The 19,066-nt window shown below is 36.6% G+C and overlaps 2 protein-coding genes across 2 annotated transcripts; both read right to left on the bottom strand.

Annotated features, from left to right (window-relative positions):
* Window positions 1–11,838: 11,838 nt before the first annotated feature.
* LOC143460398 (uncharacterized) lies at window positions 11,839–16,412 on the bottom strand. Its single transcript, XM_076957888.1, has 14 exons — window positions 14,865–16,412; window positions 14,681–14,742; window positions 14,528–14,590; window positions 14,402–14,458; window positions 14,230–14,276; window positions 14,068–14,130; window positions 13,939–13,979; window positions 13,466–13,640; window positions 13,257–13,302; window positions 13,123–13,177; window positions 12,811–12,883; window positions 12,615–12,721; window positions 12,311–12,362; window positions 11,839–12,242 (listed from the first exon to the last, which is right to left on the bottom strand). Exons 1-14 carry the CDS (start codon window positions 14,980–14,982, stop codon window positions 12,170–12,172), a joined length of 1,032 nt encoding a protein of 343 aa, XP_076814003.1. The 5' UTR covers window positions 14,983–16,412; the 3' UTR covers window positions 11,839–12,169.
* Window positions 16,413–16,559: 147 nt separating this feature from the next.
* On the bottom strand, window positions 16,560–18,601 carry LOC143460399 (contactin-associated protein-like 5). The gene is made up of 6 exons (XM_076957889.1): window positions 18,317–18,601; window positions 18,056–18,137; window positions 17,742–17,870; window positions 17,477–17,628; window positions 17,171–17,309; window positions 16,560–16,947 (listed from the first exon to the last, which is right to left on the bottom strand). The coding sequence occupies exons 1-6, from the start codon at window positions 18,554–18,556 to the stop codon at window positions 16,760–16,762; spliced, it is 930 nt and encodes a 309-aa protein (XP_076814004.1). The 5' UTR covers window positions 18,557–18,601; the 3' UTR covers window positions 16,560–16,759.
* Window positions 18,602–19,066: the final 465 nt, after the last annotated feature.

Genomic DNA, 19,066 nt, shown 5'->3' on the forward strand with positions numbered 1-19,066 from the left:
CATGCACACAGCCTGGAAAACCTACTGGCAAAAACAGCTTCAAACCTAAATCGATGGGGTTTACTCGACTCCCCAACATGCAACGAAGCCCCTCCAAGATATCGACCACCTCGTGTTAAAATGCCCCAATACTAAGTTGACTGGAGACTACAGCACCGTCAATCAATGTGGTAAAAACTTCAAAAACTGGATTGACAATATGACGGTGTACGTGTGAAGACCATAAGACGATAGGCTAACAATTTCGTTTGATTCTTTCATTGTGCGTTCACCGTGAATGTGGGAAGGCAGCCCGGAATACGAAAGCAAGAATATTCGGTTGCAGTGTTACACTGTAAAAACTATCATTGTTGTATTGAGCAATAAATTCCACAAAGCGGTGCTGGAATTTTTAAGTTTTCAATGAAAAAGAATTGATCAATTCCAACCCCTTGTTCCAGACCAGATGGAAGGGGTAGTTACAAAGCTATTAAAAGAAATTCTTTGTGATTTTATTCGAGTAGAATTTGTATGCACCCCTGAATTTTGTTTTTGACCTGGAACAGAGGAAGCAGGCCATTGAAGAACCATATTCTATAAAGAATGGTGTTAATGATGAGAATTTTGGCGCAATCGTCTTTCTCAAAAATCTGCATAGTGTTGTTGTTTGCTTTTTGTCACTACTCTTTGCCAGCAGACCACAGAAATTGTATAAAGCGACAAAGCTTGTTTGGATTGTTACATACACAACAAGGAATGAAGTCCCTTGACATACCTGCTGACAAACTGTATGTTTGAGACCATCCTGACATGTTGAAAAGCAATGCCACTGATGCTGCTGTACATCAACACATGACTGCTGAAATGAGTAGCTGGACAATATTAGGCTATATAGGCCTACCTATAAACTACACAATGCAGTTATATCTACAGGTCGCTTTTAGCAAGAAACAAGGTTAATTTGTTTCAAGGCAAGGTTTCAGTTGCTGGGCCACTTCGACTCAACAAGTAGCCCTTGGTTACTAGGAATCGGAAACTTTTTCGACATTAATGGACCAAAGATTTTAAGCTAGAACCAATTGAGAAATCAACCTCACTTTCGAATACCCAAAATCGATGGCCGAAACATCTGGCTAGAATAGCCTTTTAACTTGTTATTTAACATGCTCCTGTCGACTTCTTGAATGTTGTTTCAGAGAACCGTAGTTGGCTGCAATGATTGCAGCATTTATCACACTACGCAGGCGAATATCAGTTTACACCAAGGAGTCGCAGAGACAGAACAGTTTTGAAACTTAATACTATGTTACAAAATAATCTGTAGCCTAGAGGCAAAGTTTCTCCTTGACTTCAGTTATTGTTGGAGAATTGCTTTGGTAGTCTGTCATTTTACGTTGGCTTCAGGCTGTTTCCTAGTCTGGGATAGTCTAGCTAGCAGTTGGTGTACTTCACCGTCTACTCGGGTGGGTACACGTGTTGTCTTCTCAAACGTCACATCAAAGAAAAATCCAAATTGTTAGCCTAAAGGCGACAAACTAAGTTGTAGGTAATGATGGCAACTACAAAACCTCTTTCCTTTCCCGGTATTAGTACTCTAAAGGCGATCTTCAATCAACTGCAAGACTTTTCACTAACAAAGCGTCCCGCATTTCCATCATTTACCAAATCAATAAACTGTTCTTAAAGTGTAAATCTTGTGAAGGCGGATATATCTCCAACACTCGTTCCAAAAGGATTGCTTGCAAAATGACAATACTTTCCGAAATCTTCCAAATCAGGGAAGTAATGCCGAATTTCTTCACCAAGAATGGAAATGTGTCGTGTCATGAGCTCAACATTGACGTCATTGTGTCAAAAGCAATTGAGATGCGGATAGTTTTTGTTTTGCAATTTGGAATGCCACGCCACAATGTCAGCTTCTTGTTGAATGCCGACAACTTTTCCTGACAATGGATCAAATTAGTCTCCTTTCCTAGTACCACCAGATTGACAAACACATCAAAAACCAATCATCAGAAAATTTCTGGTACAATTCTCGTTTTAGCCCTTTATCTTGCCACAAAATGAAAACCGTTTGAGTTCTTTACCCTTCGAAAGCCATCTCACAAGAGGGTTACAAATTCAGAACCATTTTCAAATTCAGAGTTGGATCAATTGTGACAGAGCTGAATGTAATCAGTTGCATTTTTCTAGTAATTGTAATTTGATAAAATTTTTGCCTAATTACAATTTCAATTACATTGTCACTGAGACCTGAAAAGCACAACATAAAATCATTAAGCCTATTTACATAGGTGTGTTATGCGTGCCCAGTTAACTAGATAATTCAGCCATGTTAAACTGTTTCCCATACAATATTTCAAAAAAAGATGAACAGCAAATAAACTCTTCCGAAACCTGTGCTGAACCATTCCCTACACCACTGTCAGAGGTTTTTAAATCTTTGACCAGTACTGAGGCTTGCTGCAACAATTGCAAAAAGAAATTCAAGTTTTCAACCAAGGCTTCATCAAACTTGATCACGCATTTGAAGAGATACTTTTTACTAGTTTTTAGCGGCTTTGTCCTGGCAGTGGACTCATTTTTAGGACGGCATACAGCTGAAAACATTGCTGAGGCTTATGACAACGTAATAGAAAAGTTTAGACTTACAACAAAAATGAAAAAAGGTTGTGTCAGACAATGCTTCCTCCATGATAAAAGCATTTCAGTTTCCCTTCCTGAGTTCACACTGCATAAAACTGGTGAAGAAATCAATGAGGACAATGAGAAACAATTAAATCCTGATCCTGAACAAGAAATGTCCGAGGAAGGTGCTGATTTACATGCTCTTCTCACTTACTTACCAGAAAGAGTAAACTGTTTTGCTCATACACAATAACTTTGTGTTAAGGATTGTCTGCAACATTCGGAGTTTGCTAAGTCTTTCGTTGGGAAGCAGCTGGGAAAGGTGGCCAAAATTGTAAATTCAGTTAGAAAATCTGTTAATGCTTCCTCTTATTTGCAATGTAAAAAAATTACGTTAAGATCACAGAATGTGACAAGATGGAATTCGGAGCTTGTTATGTTGCAGAGTGTCATAAAGGATCACGAAGAAGTTTACGCGGCTCTCACTTTGATCCAGTCACGGGAAAAAATAACAAATCAAAATTATTTGGCATTGAGTGAGCTCGTGAGTGTGCTACTGCCTTCCAAGGAGAAAATATTGAAACACCGTCTTGCATTTGTCCGGTAGTGCTTGGCTTACTGAAAGCAATGGAACAACTAAAAAACTCAAATCCCTACTATTGCCAGAAACTGGCAGCTAATCTTAAAGACTCTGTTTCTATAAGGTTGTTGCCATATGTAAATTCTCCGGACAACAGACTTGCATCTCTTCTTGATCAACGATTTAAAAACTGCCGGATTGAAGATGACGTTGAAAAAGAAAAAGCAATACGTTTGCTAAAAACTCATGTGTATTCTGATGTGAGTCTTCGTATTACAACTATAAGCCGACTTGTAATCGCAATACGGACAACTGAAAAGACACTCACCCGTGTGTGTTGTGATGTGAGCTTTCAAATTACAACCAACAGCAGCCTTGTAATCGCAATACGGACAACTGTAAGGACGTTCGCCAGTATGCGTTCGAATATGTATTGTTACTTTGTGGCGAGTGCTGAACCGCTTCTCGCAAAATTGACAAGAATAAATTCTCTTCCCAGTGTGTATGGCAAGATGCCTTTGTAGGTAAACGAGTAGGCGAAATGATTTTGAGCAAATTTCACAAGTGTGAGGTTTCAAATCCGTGTGTTCTTTTTTTTCATGACTTTGTAGAGAGCTCGGCCGAGTAAAACTTTTCCCACAAACTTTACTAGAATAAAACCGTTCACTTGTGTGAGTTTTCATATGCCTTTTGATATAACTTCTTGCAGCAAACTTTTTGCCACAAATTTCGCATGCATATGGTTTTTCACCAAAATGAACGAACATATGAGTTTTGAATAGGACAGGTCGTTTAAAATTTTTATCACAAAGCTTACACTTATATGAACGGATAAGCATATGACTTCTCATGCTGATGAACCAAACAACTTTCCACAAATCTCACAGGGATGCTTTTTATCATTTGAGTGAGTGCCAATGTGATTCTTTAAACTTTGTTTAAATTTAAATGATTTTTCACAAACTTGACAAGTAAATGGCTTCTCTTTAGAATGACATTTCAAATGAATTTGCAAACCTTCTGATCGAGTGAATGATTTTCCACATTGCTTGCATTTGAATGGTTTTTCTCCAGTATGCATTCGAACATGAGGCTTATAGTTATTGAATGTGATATCTTTGTCACAAAATTTACACTTGCAAAGACCGCCCTTGAAATGTGATCGAAAATGTTTATTCAATGCATGTTTTGATTCACTTGTTTTGTTGCAAATCAGACACTGAAATGGTTTCTTCTTTAAATGGCTTTCATTTTGACTTTCAATACTATTTGATGTTACTTGTGATACTTGATCTTCATTGAATATGACTTCACTTGCTTGATGAACTTCATCAAGGGAAGACAAATTTTTCGTTTTTTGTTTCTGATCTGAAGAATCCATTTCCATTGTTCTAACTTAACTATACTCTGTCAAATATTCAGAACAATACGTATCTTATGACTAATTTGCTGTAATGGTTAGAAACAAAGACAAAGCAAATACATAAGAGAGTGATTGATTCACCAAAAGTAGGTCAATGCAGTCCATAGTTAACTTTTGTTATTTGTTGTTTAATTACAGTTAGAATTAATTTAGAAGTTAGATTTAGGTACGGCGTTGGTTACTATGTTATAACATTAATATTAAGTTAACAAGTAACTTTGTAAAAGAGCTTTAAATGCATGATTTTTTCGGGTGAAATAGTGGCAGCCCAAACAGCTTCGCTAGCGTTTATAACAAACAATAGAACTTGTTTTACTTAAATTGCTTATATACTTGTACAAATAGCTGTTTATGCCATTTTATTGAAATTGGTGCAAATATACGTATTTCATCTAATGGCTTTATGTTCAAAAACAGGAAGCTCCGAAAGTTCTAAAGATTTCCAAAAACTTTTAACCTCTTCATCACCAGTTTATGAATGCTTGTTTGGGATGTGTAACATAGAACTTGTTTAACTCGCTCAACACAAAATGCAAACAATTCGTTTCTGAAACACGAAGGAGATTTTTCCATTTCACTTCCTATTTTTACCACTTTAAGGGTACTCATGTAATGTAGAATTGCTCATAACTTTATATCTACAACTCAATATTAATATCAGAGAACTCACATATGAGGCAAAAAAAAAAAATGAGACAAAAAATATACCGAGAGTTATCATAAAGATTTTCTGTTTCACATTTACGTCACGTTGAACGTTGAAGTAGCGTTCCATCATCAAAATATCTCGCAAGGCAAAAATGGTTTGTAAAAGAGGTCGCCTCAATAGCTCCGGCCCAAAAATTTTAAACCATATAAAACTGTTCTGATACCTTTCTTATATTATTTAAACGAGCATAATCTACTCATAATACTGACTACCTATACATTTACAGTATAAGTCGTGAATTCTATAATAACCTGAAAATCTCTTTGGGCATTACATTAGCTATACCAAAGCCAACCCTAAGAGTTTACAAAACTGTTTTGGGTGAATGATCGCAGAGTTACAACACACTAAAGCGGTTGACAGAAGTGCCCACTTGAAACAGTTGAATAGTTGCGTTGTCCCCTTTTATAAGAAACTATTGTACATAATAATAGATATATAGGCCTACTTCAGATGCGCTACGACCATTTAGCCTAGCTACTTTCCACCAATAGAGATATCGGAGTTGTATTTACCCATTCAAGCATTATCATTAACAAATCCTGTTTGATGATACCAAGCTTTACTAACGTAAAAATCACAAACAAAATGACTACCCAATGCAACAATAACACTGGTCTACACAAAATTTCAGGTTTGGGTTTTGACAACTCATTTTAGCTAATTTTGGGGCGCTGAATCCGAAAATGAACTCAGGTTTTTTCTATCACATCACGTTTTTGAGATATGAAATATCCCTAATTTTTTAAAAAATCAATTTTTGCCCCCCCCCCCCCTCTGTTGTCAAAACAAGGAATTCTGATGCAATAAACACTGTTTTACCTGCAATAATCTAGCTTTAATTAGCAAACAAGCATTCTATATTATATTCACACAAATTTGCGTTGTCTTTATTAAAATTTCATGTTTTGGAATAAAAAATAGGCATACAAAAGAGCAACCATAATAACATCAAACGCTACATTATGCTGATGAACCTGTCGATAGGACAGTGACAAGGTATTATCTGAATTATAGCCTACAGTTCACACAATATGCACATAGACAACGGAGTGCAGAATTTCTGAAGACACACACAGAAATAGCAAAGTGCCAAAATAAAGATTGACTCAAAGGGACTTGGGCAGGGTGAGTTCAGAAACAGTCAACAAAAGAGCTTTCATAAAATATGAACTCTTCACTTATCAGCTTAAAAATGCTCTTTTGAGGGACTTTCTTTTATGAGCAGCATCTGGAATTTCTCTTTTCAAACTCCAGCAATAGTCGGCCATCATATGACAATCCCACCGACCTTGATAACGTTCCTCCATAATTTTAATATCCTGGTGGAAACGTTCACCCTGTTCTTCACTAACTTTCCCAAGGTTTTCTGGAAACTCATCCGCATGGCTCTTCAAGTAGTGAACTTTGATGCTCATCCTGCATCCCAAATCTTCAAAACTAAGCAGTAGCTCCCTTAAGAGATCTTTATAATTTTCTGCTTTTCTGTTTCCCAAAAAATTTCTCACAACAGCACCGAAAGCATTCCAAGCTCTAGCCTCGAATGGCAACATTGATTTTACAAAATTTTCATCCTTTAACAATTGCCTGATTTGTGGTCCATTGAAAATCCCAGCTCTTTTTTTCTCTTCACTGAGACCAGGAAAAGCATAACATATATACTTAAAACACTCTCCTTCATGATCCAAAGCTTTTACATATTGTTTCATGAGACCAAGTTTGATGTGAAGAGGAGGCAAGAGGATCTTTTTGATATCAACTAACTGATCACGTATGATATTTTTGTCTCCAGGTGTCAAGGTAAGCCTTGGAGGCCACTCTTCTTTCTTCCAGTGCTGATCCTTGGCCCTGCTGTCCCAGTAACATAGGAAACATGGGTATTTGGTGTAGCCACTTTGTTGCCCCAGCAAAAAGTTCACCATTTTTAAATCTACACAGATGAGCCAACTATGCTCATGGTACTTGAACTTTTCAAGAACGGTTTTGATGTTCTGATACTCTTCTTTCATTGTCACCGAATGTCCTATAGGAATAGAACCGTACACGTTACCATTGTGAAGTAGAACACACTTCAAACTTCGTTTGGAGCTATCAATGAAAAGTCTCCATTCGTCTGCATCATACTGTGGTAATCCCATTTCTAGAAGAAGCCTCTCTATATTGTTGCAATAAACGAAATCATTGTGGGAAGCAAAATATGGAAGCAGTTCTTCTTCTCGTTTGCAAAAAAATGTCACGCTTGTACCAGCTTTGAGAAGTTTCCTTTCCTGTAGCCTTGATGCCAATAACTCCGCCGATTGCTTAGGCAAATACAAATCTCTCACTAAATCATTTAATTCCATCTGATTAAACTGGGAAGGCTTGTCTGACAGATCCTCGGGTGCTGGTTGAAAAATTTCACTTTCTCCTTCACTAAACGATGCTTCTGAAGAAGAAATAGCCTCTTCGTGTAGTTGTGGAAGTGATATAAATACTGGCAGTGCCTTTTCATCACTGTGAGGAACTGGCCGCAATGCCGTATGGGAAAATGATGGGGGTGGTGTATGATGGTGGTTTAGGGATGGCCTAAGCCAAACCAAGTCTTACAGTCTTATTGTCTGACTCCTATGATTGTCTTTGACTCCGTTGCGTTTACTGTCTCTATTGCTTCTTAAATCAACACCAACTTCATAAGTTCAAATTGTTATATTGTCCGAATGACTTGTCCGAATTAGAATATTTACACCATGATTCCAATTCCCAATATCTTAGCAATTACTTCAATTTACAGGAATAACTCAGAAAGAAAGAATTTCTCAGAGTAAGAGAAGAGAGCGATTTAAATCCAACATTTGTTTTTATACTAAAATATTGACCAATCAGCTATTGCCAATTAGCCCATAGTCACGTGTACATAATTCCAATTTAAGCCTTTTTCTCACAAAGAATTCAAATCGATTTGCTATCGTATACAGAAGACCACTTGACACTCTTAACTACGTCACAGGTCAATTGGAACTACTTTTATGACTACCATTTGCTAGAAACAATGCATTAGCTACGTACAAACTATTATACGATCAATACAACGCTACTTGAAACACTTCAATCTACGTCAGCCCGCTACAAGCTTTGCACATTATTATCTGCCTGGAGAGAAATCAAAACTTATGCAATGCCAATTTATATAACTAATTGCAATTTCTACATGATCCCCACAGCCGAATCCAGATTTGGATATTTCAAACGATGTTTACTCTTTTTGTTATACCCTTTCACACTAACAAGACAAAAATAACAATCGTCAACATGATTTCGTTGCTCTCGCCAAATCATGGGTATTCCAAATTTCATTTGTGAACCTTTTCCTAATATGTCTATGTTTGAAAGTTTATAGCTGTCAGAAAATAATTATATTTGACATTTTACTGTAAAAAGGGTAAAATTGGTCAATTTCATAAAATAATGACACCGATAGAAAGAAAACTTGATGTGATAGAGAAAATCTGAGTTCATTTTCGGATTCAGCGCCCCAAAATTAACTACAATCAGTTGTCAAAACCCAAACCTGAAAAAAAAAGTTGAAATTTGTAGACCAGTGTAATAATTATTAATTGTTTATTAGTTTAAAAGCTGGTCTTGTTCGCATTAAACGCAACATATTTTTTGCATTATGGCTTCATACAAGTTGACAGCACTCAAAGTATTTATAATATGTTTTAAATATGTGCGTATAGCTGTCATTCATACAATAGCTATTGGTTCAAATTCAAACAAAGTGTATTTGTTGATTTGATAAATTGCTGCAATTAAACATCGCTCTACGAGAGACGAGCCAGAGCCTTTAATGAGGATACGACCTACCAGGACCAAATTGTTGAAGCTTGCGAAGCCCTTCGATGTGAACCCGCTTGAAGGTTTTTATCCATATAGAGTTATAAACCTTCTTGTATCCCAAATTGCTACACGCTACATCGTGTCATATTACACACACTACATTACTATTCATTGATACACAGTATTAGATTGACATGCACACTTAATGCGTTGGGTGATTTGTAAATTCTTTTTGTACATATTTGTGCTTTTTACGTCTCAATAAAATTTTCTGCACTGAAGCACTAAAAAGTCATTAAGAAAGGTTCTAAGTCAACTTAACCCCGATCCATACAACCATGAAGAATTGTTAATATGTAACAAGTAATTCTGTTTTCACAAAAGGACTTTTTAAGCGCTTTTTGCTATATTTCAACGTAACAGGTTATGGAGCTGGTGTTTTCTAACTTCAGTACAATGCAACAATTGGTCACTTATTTTACCGAAGTAGGAAAGTAGGAATACAGTAAAAGGTAATTACGCTAGCCAGTAAATTGAAATGTATGGCAATTTTAACTCAAAATGATGTATTAATTTTTTGAAACTGTAAATTAACCTAAAATCAATCCCCTGCGACTTAATCTCTCACCTCTCATGACAAAGCCGAAAAAAGTAAAAATAAATTCGAACAATTGAGAAATAAAACAACGGCAGGAATCGAACCTGAGACAAACCTCCAGCATACAAACGTAAACCACTAGGCGCCGCAATTTTCTTTTACTGCCGGTATAAATCGAGAGTGATAAATCACCACTCCTCGTATCATGATTCTGCAACTTCGGTAAACGAACGCTGGTGAAATAGTCACTTCGACTGAAAATAAGCTGCTAGTACTTCACCGGAAAAATCGTGCGTTCAAAGTTCTTTTGTTAAACTCTAACATTCTTGTTATAATAGTTGCTTAGTGGCCTAAACCTAACCAAAAGCTATTTTTCAGTCTAATCTGTTTTCAAATTAACTTTAAATAACGAAAAACAACTTAACCTAACCGCCTATCTTTAACTGAATGTTCATTAATCATTAATTAATGTGCACGAGTATAGTGCGCAGAGATGACCAACATGTGTTCAGAATTTCTGTGTTCAGAATATACGTCATACTGTATACGTAACACACCAGAAAAAGAAATCTGGTCATTTAATTACAAAATTTCTTGGCATCTTCTGTCCGCATTAGAAAAGAAAAATGGAGGTCTCCGGTTCATTTCTTTCCAGTTTTCACTTCAGAAACCTTGATGCTGGGAAAATATTTTTGAAGCCGAGCAGCAAATTTGTCGCTAAAGAAATCTTACGTAACACGCTACGTCTTTTAATAGCGACTAGTCAGTTTAGTGATTTAAATCGCCGCTACAAATTTGTACAATGAACTGCGAGCGTAGTGAGATTAAATAAATCATATAACAACTTGCAGCTGGGCCAACCTCCCCTTCATTAAAACCAGGGTAAAACGGACGAAACAAAACCCATCGACGAGACGTATATAGCCATGCAATTATCTTGTTATTGATTGTCATCTTGCGGTATTTATGATACTAGTTCTGCTATCGAAATTCAATTGGCTTGCGAATTGGGCCCTCCGCCAACAAATAACCGACTGAAGTTATAATATAATAACTAACTGAAGTTACGTGGATCACTTGACAATTACAACAGAATGTTAAAATCAAGACTGCATTTCTGTAAAAAAAGTCCAAATTTCATCAATATTCAGTTATATCTTTGCCCAACCCAACAATGCGACCTGGAAAGGAACACAACCATAACATTTAACCACAATTATGAAAATCGCAAAATTTTAGCATATGCGGTTCCTAAATGTTTGTTCTTCATTTCGATAATCTGCAAAAATGCATGCATGTGACTAGTGCAAATTTTATTTATTTTTCAAGTCAGATTAAAGGTGAATCACTCACCTTTTCAAATATATGAAAGAAACAAAATTCAATCTGCGTTGAACAAGATTCAGGAAATTTTTTATTTTTTTATTCTTTATAGTATGTTTCGCAGGTTTCATTTGTGGAACCTTAGGAAAACTTTTCGTGTTAAGATACTGAATTTAAAGTTCTGTTTTGAAAAACGTACTTCTGCAAACCTTGAAGTAATCATTTTAAAAACAACGACCTATTATTTTTGATAAAAGGAAATCGATGCAAGAACATGGTACTGTTTTTTAAAGTACCGACGGTACCAGTACCGCCCTTTTTGGTTTAAAAAGTCTGTCTGCTAAAACGGTAAATAATAATTAATCTATAAATAACAAATAAATTTAAAGTATTATTTATCAAGCGATTTTATAACTAAACGTCAATTGTGAAATCGTCAAAAAGTATCACATTAGCTGTATCACATCAGTATCACATTAGAAATGTATATCATATTAACTGTCCTGCTCAAATTGTATTAATCATTACCTAAAAAAATAAACATAGCGATGTACAGTAATATATTGTTAGTCCGATCACAGTTTTCTTTGCAATTTTGTTTACTTGAAAAAGTTTTTTCCTCTGTTTGACTTCTTGTATCAAGCAACCAGCTTTATACAAATTCAAGCGTACAAGTATATTCAAGCGTATATGTCACGACAGTTAAGGCAGCGAATATGAACTAAACATCTGTTCCTGGCATTTCAAGACGTTGCAATAACAAGTACACTTGATAAAACCAGTCATGCAAGATGTAGATATATTTATACTGCGTAACAATAAAATATTAAGGGTCTAAAGAACCAACTATACGAGCGCTTTACATGGCAATTACGAGCCAAAAATCCAAACACATTTCATTTGAAATAAAACAGTACATTGCAAAGTTTTAAAAAAAACTAACGACCAAAGCAAAAATAAAACTTTCCTATACCAAATTTTACTTTTCCATCTTCAATGTCGCTCGACCATAACAGAAGCCAACTGGGCCAGGAAAATAAAAATCCAACGGCGGAAATGAGAAACTTCCGCAACGTCAGGTATCGAGTCGGGGGAAGTCCGGTTTACACTGACTCAGCGGCGCCGTTTTTCTAACATGGCGTAATATGCGTGGAGTTTATTCTCCGGGGTTATTGGGCATGACGCGCTGTAGAAAATGCAATTTTCATTTACTTTTGGTTATTGATACAAAATAAATCTTTTATTCTTTAATACCTGATTGATCTTGGGAACTTTGGTGTAGAAGGTGGCGTTGTACCAAAAGGTTCTGAAATATAAACATTTTTATCAGAGTCAATCTAAAGAATCTGAAACATACATTCCAGTTATTAAATCAATTTGGGGCTATACTCTCAACCAATCCTGAAAATTTTTTACACGGTTGCGTGAAACTACAAGAGCCAGCAAAAGGCAAATAATAATTAATACCACATCTCTCTGCTATTCATAGCAAAGCAAAGACACCTCAGTGAAGTGTTTTGCTTATGAACGAAGCCTAACACTGGACCGCAGAACTCACTCGGTGAGGGTTGAGGGAAGTTGTAATTGCGCTTCTGGAGGACGGATGTAGACGCAGGAGACGGTGCAGAAGGATAAGATGACAATGATCCGGGATAGGATCTTTTTCTAATAAACAAACTTGCAATTAACATCGGAGGTCGAGGACACACGAATAATAATGTGACCGACGCAAAAAAGCTTCCACGGAAACTTACATCGCAGGCTGAGAAATTATTCCCTGCGACTTGAAGGCTTGAGGTTTGGATGGAGACTTGTTGGTTGGCGAATCTACAGAATGTGTGAAAGGTAAATATTTGCAAACTGCTGTTGATACAATCTGCTTTGCTCAAGTGTAAATGTTATGATTTTGACTTCAGCATTGCATCATAATTATGCGTTAAATGATAGTGTGCTTTGATTTTGCTAATTCAGTCCACGCCGAGTGTCTAGTCAAACTCTGCTTGCTGTATACAGTCAGTTTATGTAAAAATCCAACACTGAAATATCGGTAGGTTACGAACACTCACATATCTTTCCATCAACCGGGGGAGATCTCAGAGAAACTCTTTTCTTTTCTGCAGTCTGCAAACAATAGCGTTTTGCCAGCAGGATAAATGCCGCATATGCACTTCGGTATTTATTTAAAACAACACAAACTTACGTTCATTAGATGCTGGTGGCCACCAATAACACCAATTTGATTCGGTCTGAATTAAATTACAAGAATAGTTAAACATTTGAGCTGTTCACGTCCACTCTCCCGGTATTCAAAAGTGCGGTGAGTAAGTAGCATTTTCACACAAGTTTAATCTTCTTGTATACGTCAACTTGTGTAAGTGCGGCCTTAGCGCAAAGTGACAAATTACTTACGTGCAAGGTGCACTGCTGTAACAGGGTGGAGGCTTCCTGTCGGTCGGGTGTAGGGGATTGTGCGAAGGAAATTGTGTGTGAGACGTCCGTGGAATGTGCGTAGGCGGAGTTTTGTGGCTTTTACTTGGAGATATTCGCTGCGGGGAGTGAGATGGCGATGAACGTGGTGATCGATCTAGATGTTTGTATAAGACGAAGAAATATCTACAGATCCTTTTTAAAGCTAAAAAGTAGAAACCTACAAAAGCTATTCTACTCATTTGTATCAATGACAGTTTTGGGATTAGTGATAACTGATACGGTAATAACGGTATGCTCAAAGTTAGTATTGCAATACTGTTATAATTGCCCTAACTTCATTCCCCATCCAGTAACTATGACATTAAACTTGGGATCATAGGTTCAAAGTTATTGCTTTTACAACATGCATTGATACCTTACCGCTTACAGCATTGAAATTTATTAAAACTAACCTGCAGTGGGGGATGGATGCCGTGGTGATTTTGGTGAAATGCTACAATTAACAAACACGTATATAAATTATTTATTAGTATTAAAGTTAATAAAAAATATGGTAAAATGGTAATAAAAGCAAATCTTGCCTGATGTTCGCTCTGTTCTTAACTATGATTCTTTTAAGTTCAGCGTTTTCTTTTTTTAAATGCCTGGAAAGTACAAGTAATGAAACTTATTGTCTATAAACACGTGACGTTCATGTAGGCCTACTCTGGTTTCGCATAAACTGAGTGCAAACAACAACTCACTCAACAGTTTCCATTGCACCACGTAATAGCTTAGCATGGTGTTCATCCTGTGAAGATATAGAGTAATAATTTCAGTTTTGTTTTATAACTGAACATGTAAAAGATGCATTCGGATAGTTTATCAAGCAACCAGTTGTTCTTGTTATGCGTAGATCATAGATGTCAATTTTACCTTCTGCGCCAAGGCCTTAAAGAACATCTTACGTTGTTTGCTTTGAAAATTTTCCACCTGAAACAATTGTTGCTTGCATATGTAGACTAATACGGATACGGAATGATGGCAAGTTTAAATATTTACCTCCAATGCTTTCTTATGTAAATTCGCAGATGGTTTGAAAAACATCGCCACACTTGCATCTAGCTGTAAGAAAAAGGTAAAAACATTGCAATTTTCGGAAAGAATGATCAAAACTGTTTTCGAAAAATTAAGTTTGCAATTTTACATTCACACCTTTTCGTTGAGTTGTGTGGTACAGCATTTTTGTTTGCAGACTTCACAAACTGGAGAAGTTGCTGCAACAAATAGTAGCACAATTAGTGACTGCTTACTTGCAATGCTAAGTGCTAACACAACGAATGGCTTCATTTTCTGGCTTAGCTCACTACACCTTTAGTACCATGCATGTAATGTTTACCTTCTTTTTCACAGTTGGAACAGAAGACATGTGCGCAGTTGGTTAGGTAAAAAGCGCAACCCTTTGGCTTGTTATGGAAAGGCACAAAACAATGATTACAATGCAGCCAATCTTCCATTAAATAGATGTATGACCCAAACCCGTTGTATTCAGGGGTGGAAAATAAAGAGTTCTTTCAAGTTTTCAATAACCGCATAAGAAAATAGGTCAATGACAGACCAGTTTGGTTAAGTAGGGCCTATATATTATATTTAATAAATCTAAGTAGGTCCTATATTCATTCATCTACCAGTGACTAAACTTTCTGCGGGTAAAGGTCGCCATCTTGCTAGCCAGCTTTTTTTCAATCGCTTAGAATATTTAATAATACACATATTTGATCTATCCACTTCCTTTCTCTTTTAAATCTACCAATGGTCACCTGAGCCAAATCCTTGCAAATTAAGAAAAAATTTTACAACTAAAAAAAAGATGGCAGCCGTTACTCAAATTGGGTCAGCACTCTGCATAAGTAATACAGGGAATGCTTGAAAAGCGTTTACTGAAAACTGGAAAATTAAAGTGGGATATCAGCACCTACGGGTAGGTATTATCTATGGCTTATCTGTGAGTTGAACACTATAGACTACCATAGCCTACATACAAATAAAAATTCAGTCAAGAACACTTAGACTAACGGTACTGTAATCTTATGCAGGCTTGCAATAAATCTGTGTGGCCGGTATAGCTTTTAACTTGATACATAAAATGGTGTTATTGCAAGCAAGCAAAATGTTCCTAATGAGTCATGGTATATCAGATAGAAAATTTGCTGTTTTTGGGTGAGAAATCCCCCGAGCAATCAAAATGAAACAACGGCCATAATATGAACACTTAATTTTTATTATTGCACTAAGAAGAAAACTTTCCAATTTGGATGGCATGACTGTTAGACTAGCACTAACCTAGCTGATTCCATGTAAAAATCTCCATACTTAGACTGTGCATCAAAGTTGCTTTACCCATCCTACCGATATGAGGCAAAAAGATCATGTTTCGACAGCATTAGTCCTAGTTTAGACATGAGAAACTGGTTACTAACTTACTGGTTATAAAATGCTTAACTTTCTCTCAATCAACAGCAAAATTTAATGTAGCCTATTTGTACCCGCACGCTGTAGGTCGCAATACAGACACTAAGGAGGTCTAAAGAAGGTTTACCATAAAACAGTATGCCAAGTGGCCAACCTCGAAAGTACCGGTAGCCTACTGCCCACCTGTACATCTTCACAATGTTGTTTTTGGTACTGGTAAGAAAAGTCCTGCATCTAACGCACGAAAATTCAAAACCTAGGCATCTAGTTCAATCTATGCCTACAGCCTATGGGTGATTAAGTAACTGAAACCGATCCTCAAACTCCATTTGTAAGTCTAGCCTAGGCCTAAACCTTTCCTGTTAACTGAAGACAAAAAGTGGAAAGTTTGGTCTTGTGTAAATTTAAATTATATAAAAAGGACAAAAATAAAGTTAACCTTCAGAGTGCCAAACTACATTCTGGTTTTTATTTTACTAGGCTATAAAATTTGATTAACGCGGTTCAAAAACATTAACTTTGCAAATCTAAACTCCGTGTTATTTGATTTCTATCGAGTTCGTTCAGACGACAAGCAACAGTTCATATAACGGAACAAAACAAATTGCCTGAAAATAAATGATTTACGTTTGCTCTGGATTTTTTATTTTCGAAACGTTACTTTTTTAATTTACGAGTAATCTATTAGCGTATTTTATAAGTTCTGAATGACTGCAAAACCAAAAATAACTGTTGTTGGAGTATATTTCTATGTACACAACTCTCAGAATTTCAACTTGTTTCGTTTGATAATAAAAATTGTAATCAAGCGTTATCCGTACATCATGCGCGGCCACTGCATATTAAGGGACCCAACGAATACCAAGCAATTTCTGAATTATCGCCGTTATCTCCTATCTGCACTTCCATAACTGGCAATGTGTTTTTGTCGGTTAAGAAACCTTCATCTGATGTCTCTGGGCCTTTGTTGGAATCACAATTACATTTGCGATTGGTTTCACGGCAGCTACCTAAAACGTAATAATTGTTAAGTAGAGATTCAATGCTTTCACTGCTTTAGCCTACTGGTGAAGATTATTGAAACGTTTCATCGGGATTGCACAATTAGCGTGGTTATACTTTTGCATGGAAATAACTAGTTTCAGTACGTCAAAATGATCCAAAACACTGACAACTAAGCCCACGAGATACTCCATAAACAGCATTTAAGGACTTAAAATAAGTTTTAATCACCTGTTTCTCCACATGCGCAATATCCCGGTCTAAGAGAAGTAGCTCCTCCCCAATATTCAACCGGCGTTCCGCTTCGTGATATCCACTGAATTGCCCGACCACCAGAGGCGTGGTTAAATAGTACTCCATTACATCGAAGCTGGGATTTGAACATGAAAAAAATGGATAATTTACGATAAACTTTAGAAAGCGCTTTATTTGTTACAAGTAGCCATAGAAACTGGGAAGCATGCTAAAGTTAGCAACTCAATTATTAAAGGCTACTTGTACTTGGATAGTCCAACATAACCTAGAAAATCTCCAAACCTTTATGTACTGCTTGCAGTTACTTGATTGTTGAATCAATGCAGTAATCTGTGACAATGCTGCTGCGTAGGTTATTTTGCGCCGATAACAATAGTTTGGTTCACACCCATTGATTCTAACTTCATCTTTGGAGTTGTGTTCAATAACGGTTTCTGTTTCCAAAATTTGTAATATTATTGATTAAATTAAATCATTGTTCTTGGCAGTCTAATGAAATGCAAAAATAAGATATGTTTATGATAGGGAATCTATACGATAAAATTACCTCTTATAGAGCCAGAAAACTTGCAGTGAACGATAAACGGAAAGTTTGGATTAGGAGAAATTAAATAATTGCCCGAATCTGTCTCAGTTCCATTGATATAATCACAAGAGAGCGGTAGAGTTCTCTTTTCTGTACAAATAAACAAGTTGAGTAGTTTAAAATGTAAATGCTTATGTAATTCATTGTATTTGCAATAGAAAACGTTACAATTGGCGAGGAATTTGGAGAATTATTAATTTTGGAGAAAGAACGGTTCTCTCTTTCTTTTCATGTATTTAAAAAACAGAAGACAGCTTAGTGAAGATAAACCCAACCCAGTTCTCTTTCTAATGTAGTTATTCGGTCTTTCAGCATCTGCATTTCAGATTGTAAATAAGCTGTTCCTGCCGCGTCTCCCTGAATATAAAAAAATAAAGACGATCCGAAAAAAATGAATGACAACTTGCTGCAGCTGACCAGTTATGTGTGCTTTGTTTAAGATTTCGTAAGGTTACTCGGAAATCATTAAATGTTACCTGCTATGTCTGTAGGCTACAGATGCCAATTTTATTATCATTTGTTGTGTTTGTGCCCACCTTTTGTCCTTTTTGCCCTGGAGCGCCTGATTTTCCAGGTGGTCCCGCGTGAAGTTGACTAGGCACGCGTACGCCCATTTCAGGTGTTTGCACGTTGTCAGCTCCGTAGACGTAGTTGATAGTGGTTTGTTGTCCACACTTTGCCTCGTCTTCGGTGACAGTCTGAGAGCTAACTCCGCTTAGCACAGATAACAGCAGTAACTCCACAGCAAACATGTCCATTGCTGGCTTACCAAACATGCCTACTTCCTGGTCACAAATTTACGACGTTCTAGCAGTTTTGTGAACAAAAGATAACCCTTGTCATTTTGAGCTGATTCGACTTGCATTATATTTTAGCTTGACTTGATCCAATTAGTACTTTGACTCGACATGACCTAAGACAACATCCCAAATGACTTGACTCAAGTCCTAAAAAATGACTTGGTTACAGCACTGTCTGTGACACTGAAAAACAACAACTGTTCCACATCAACTGGGAAGACAATTTCTATCAAAGTCAGACGGATTGCCTGTGTTGCAGCAATACTTTATTTTCGATAAAATGGTGGCAATGCATTTTTTTCTGTCTTTACGTCTCACCAAACAAGTCTTCACAAGAATCCACTCGTGACACCTTGCAAATGACGAACATAAAGTCGGAATAAGGGTTTTAATGCATGAACAGGGACTAGCGCCATTTTTCTAGTGTTTTGCGTTTCTTTTAAGCTAATTCGAAACTTGTTTAATCCCAAAATATACTTTAAATAG

The sequence above is a fragment of the Clavelina lepadiformis genome, chromosome 5, assembly GCF_947623445.1.
Source record: "Clavelina lepadiformis chromosome 5, kaClaLepa1.1, whole genome shotgun sequence".
Lineage (NCBI taxonomy): Eukaryota > Metazoa > Chordata > Ascidiacea > Aplousobranchia > Clavelinidae > Clavelina > Clavelina lepadiformis.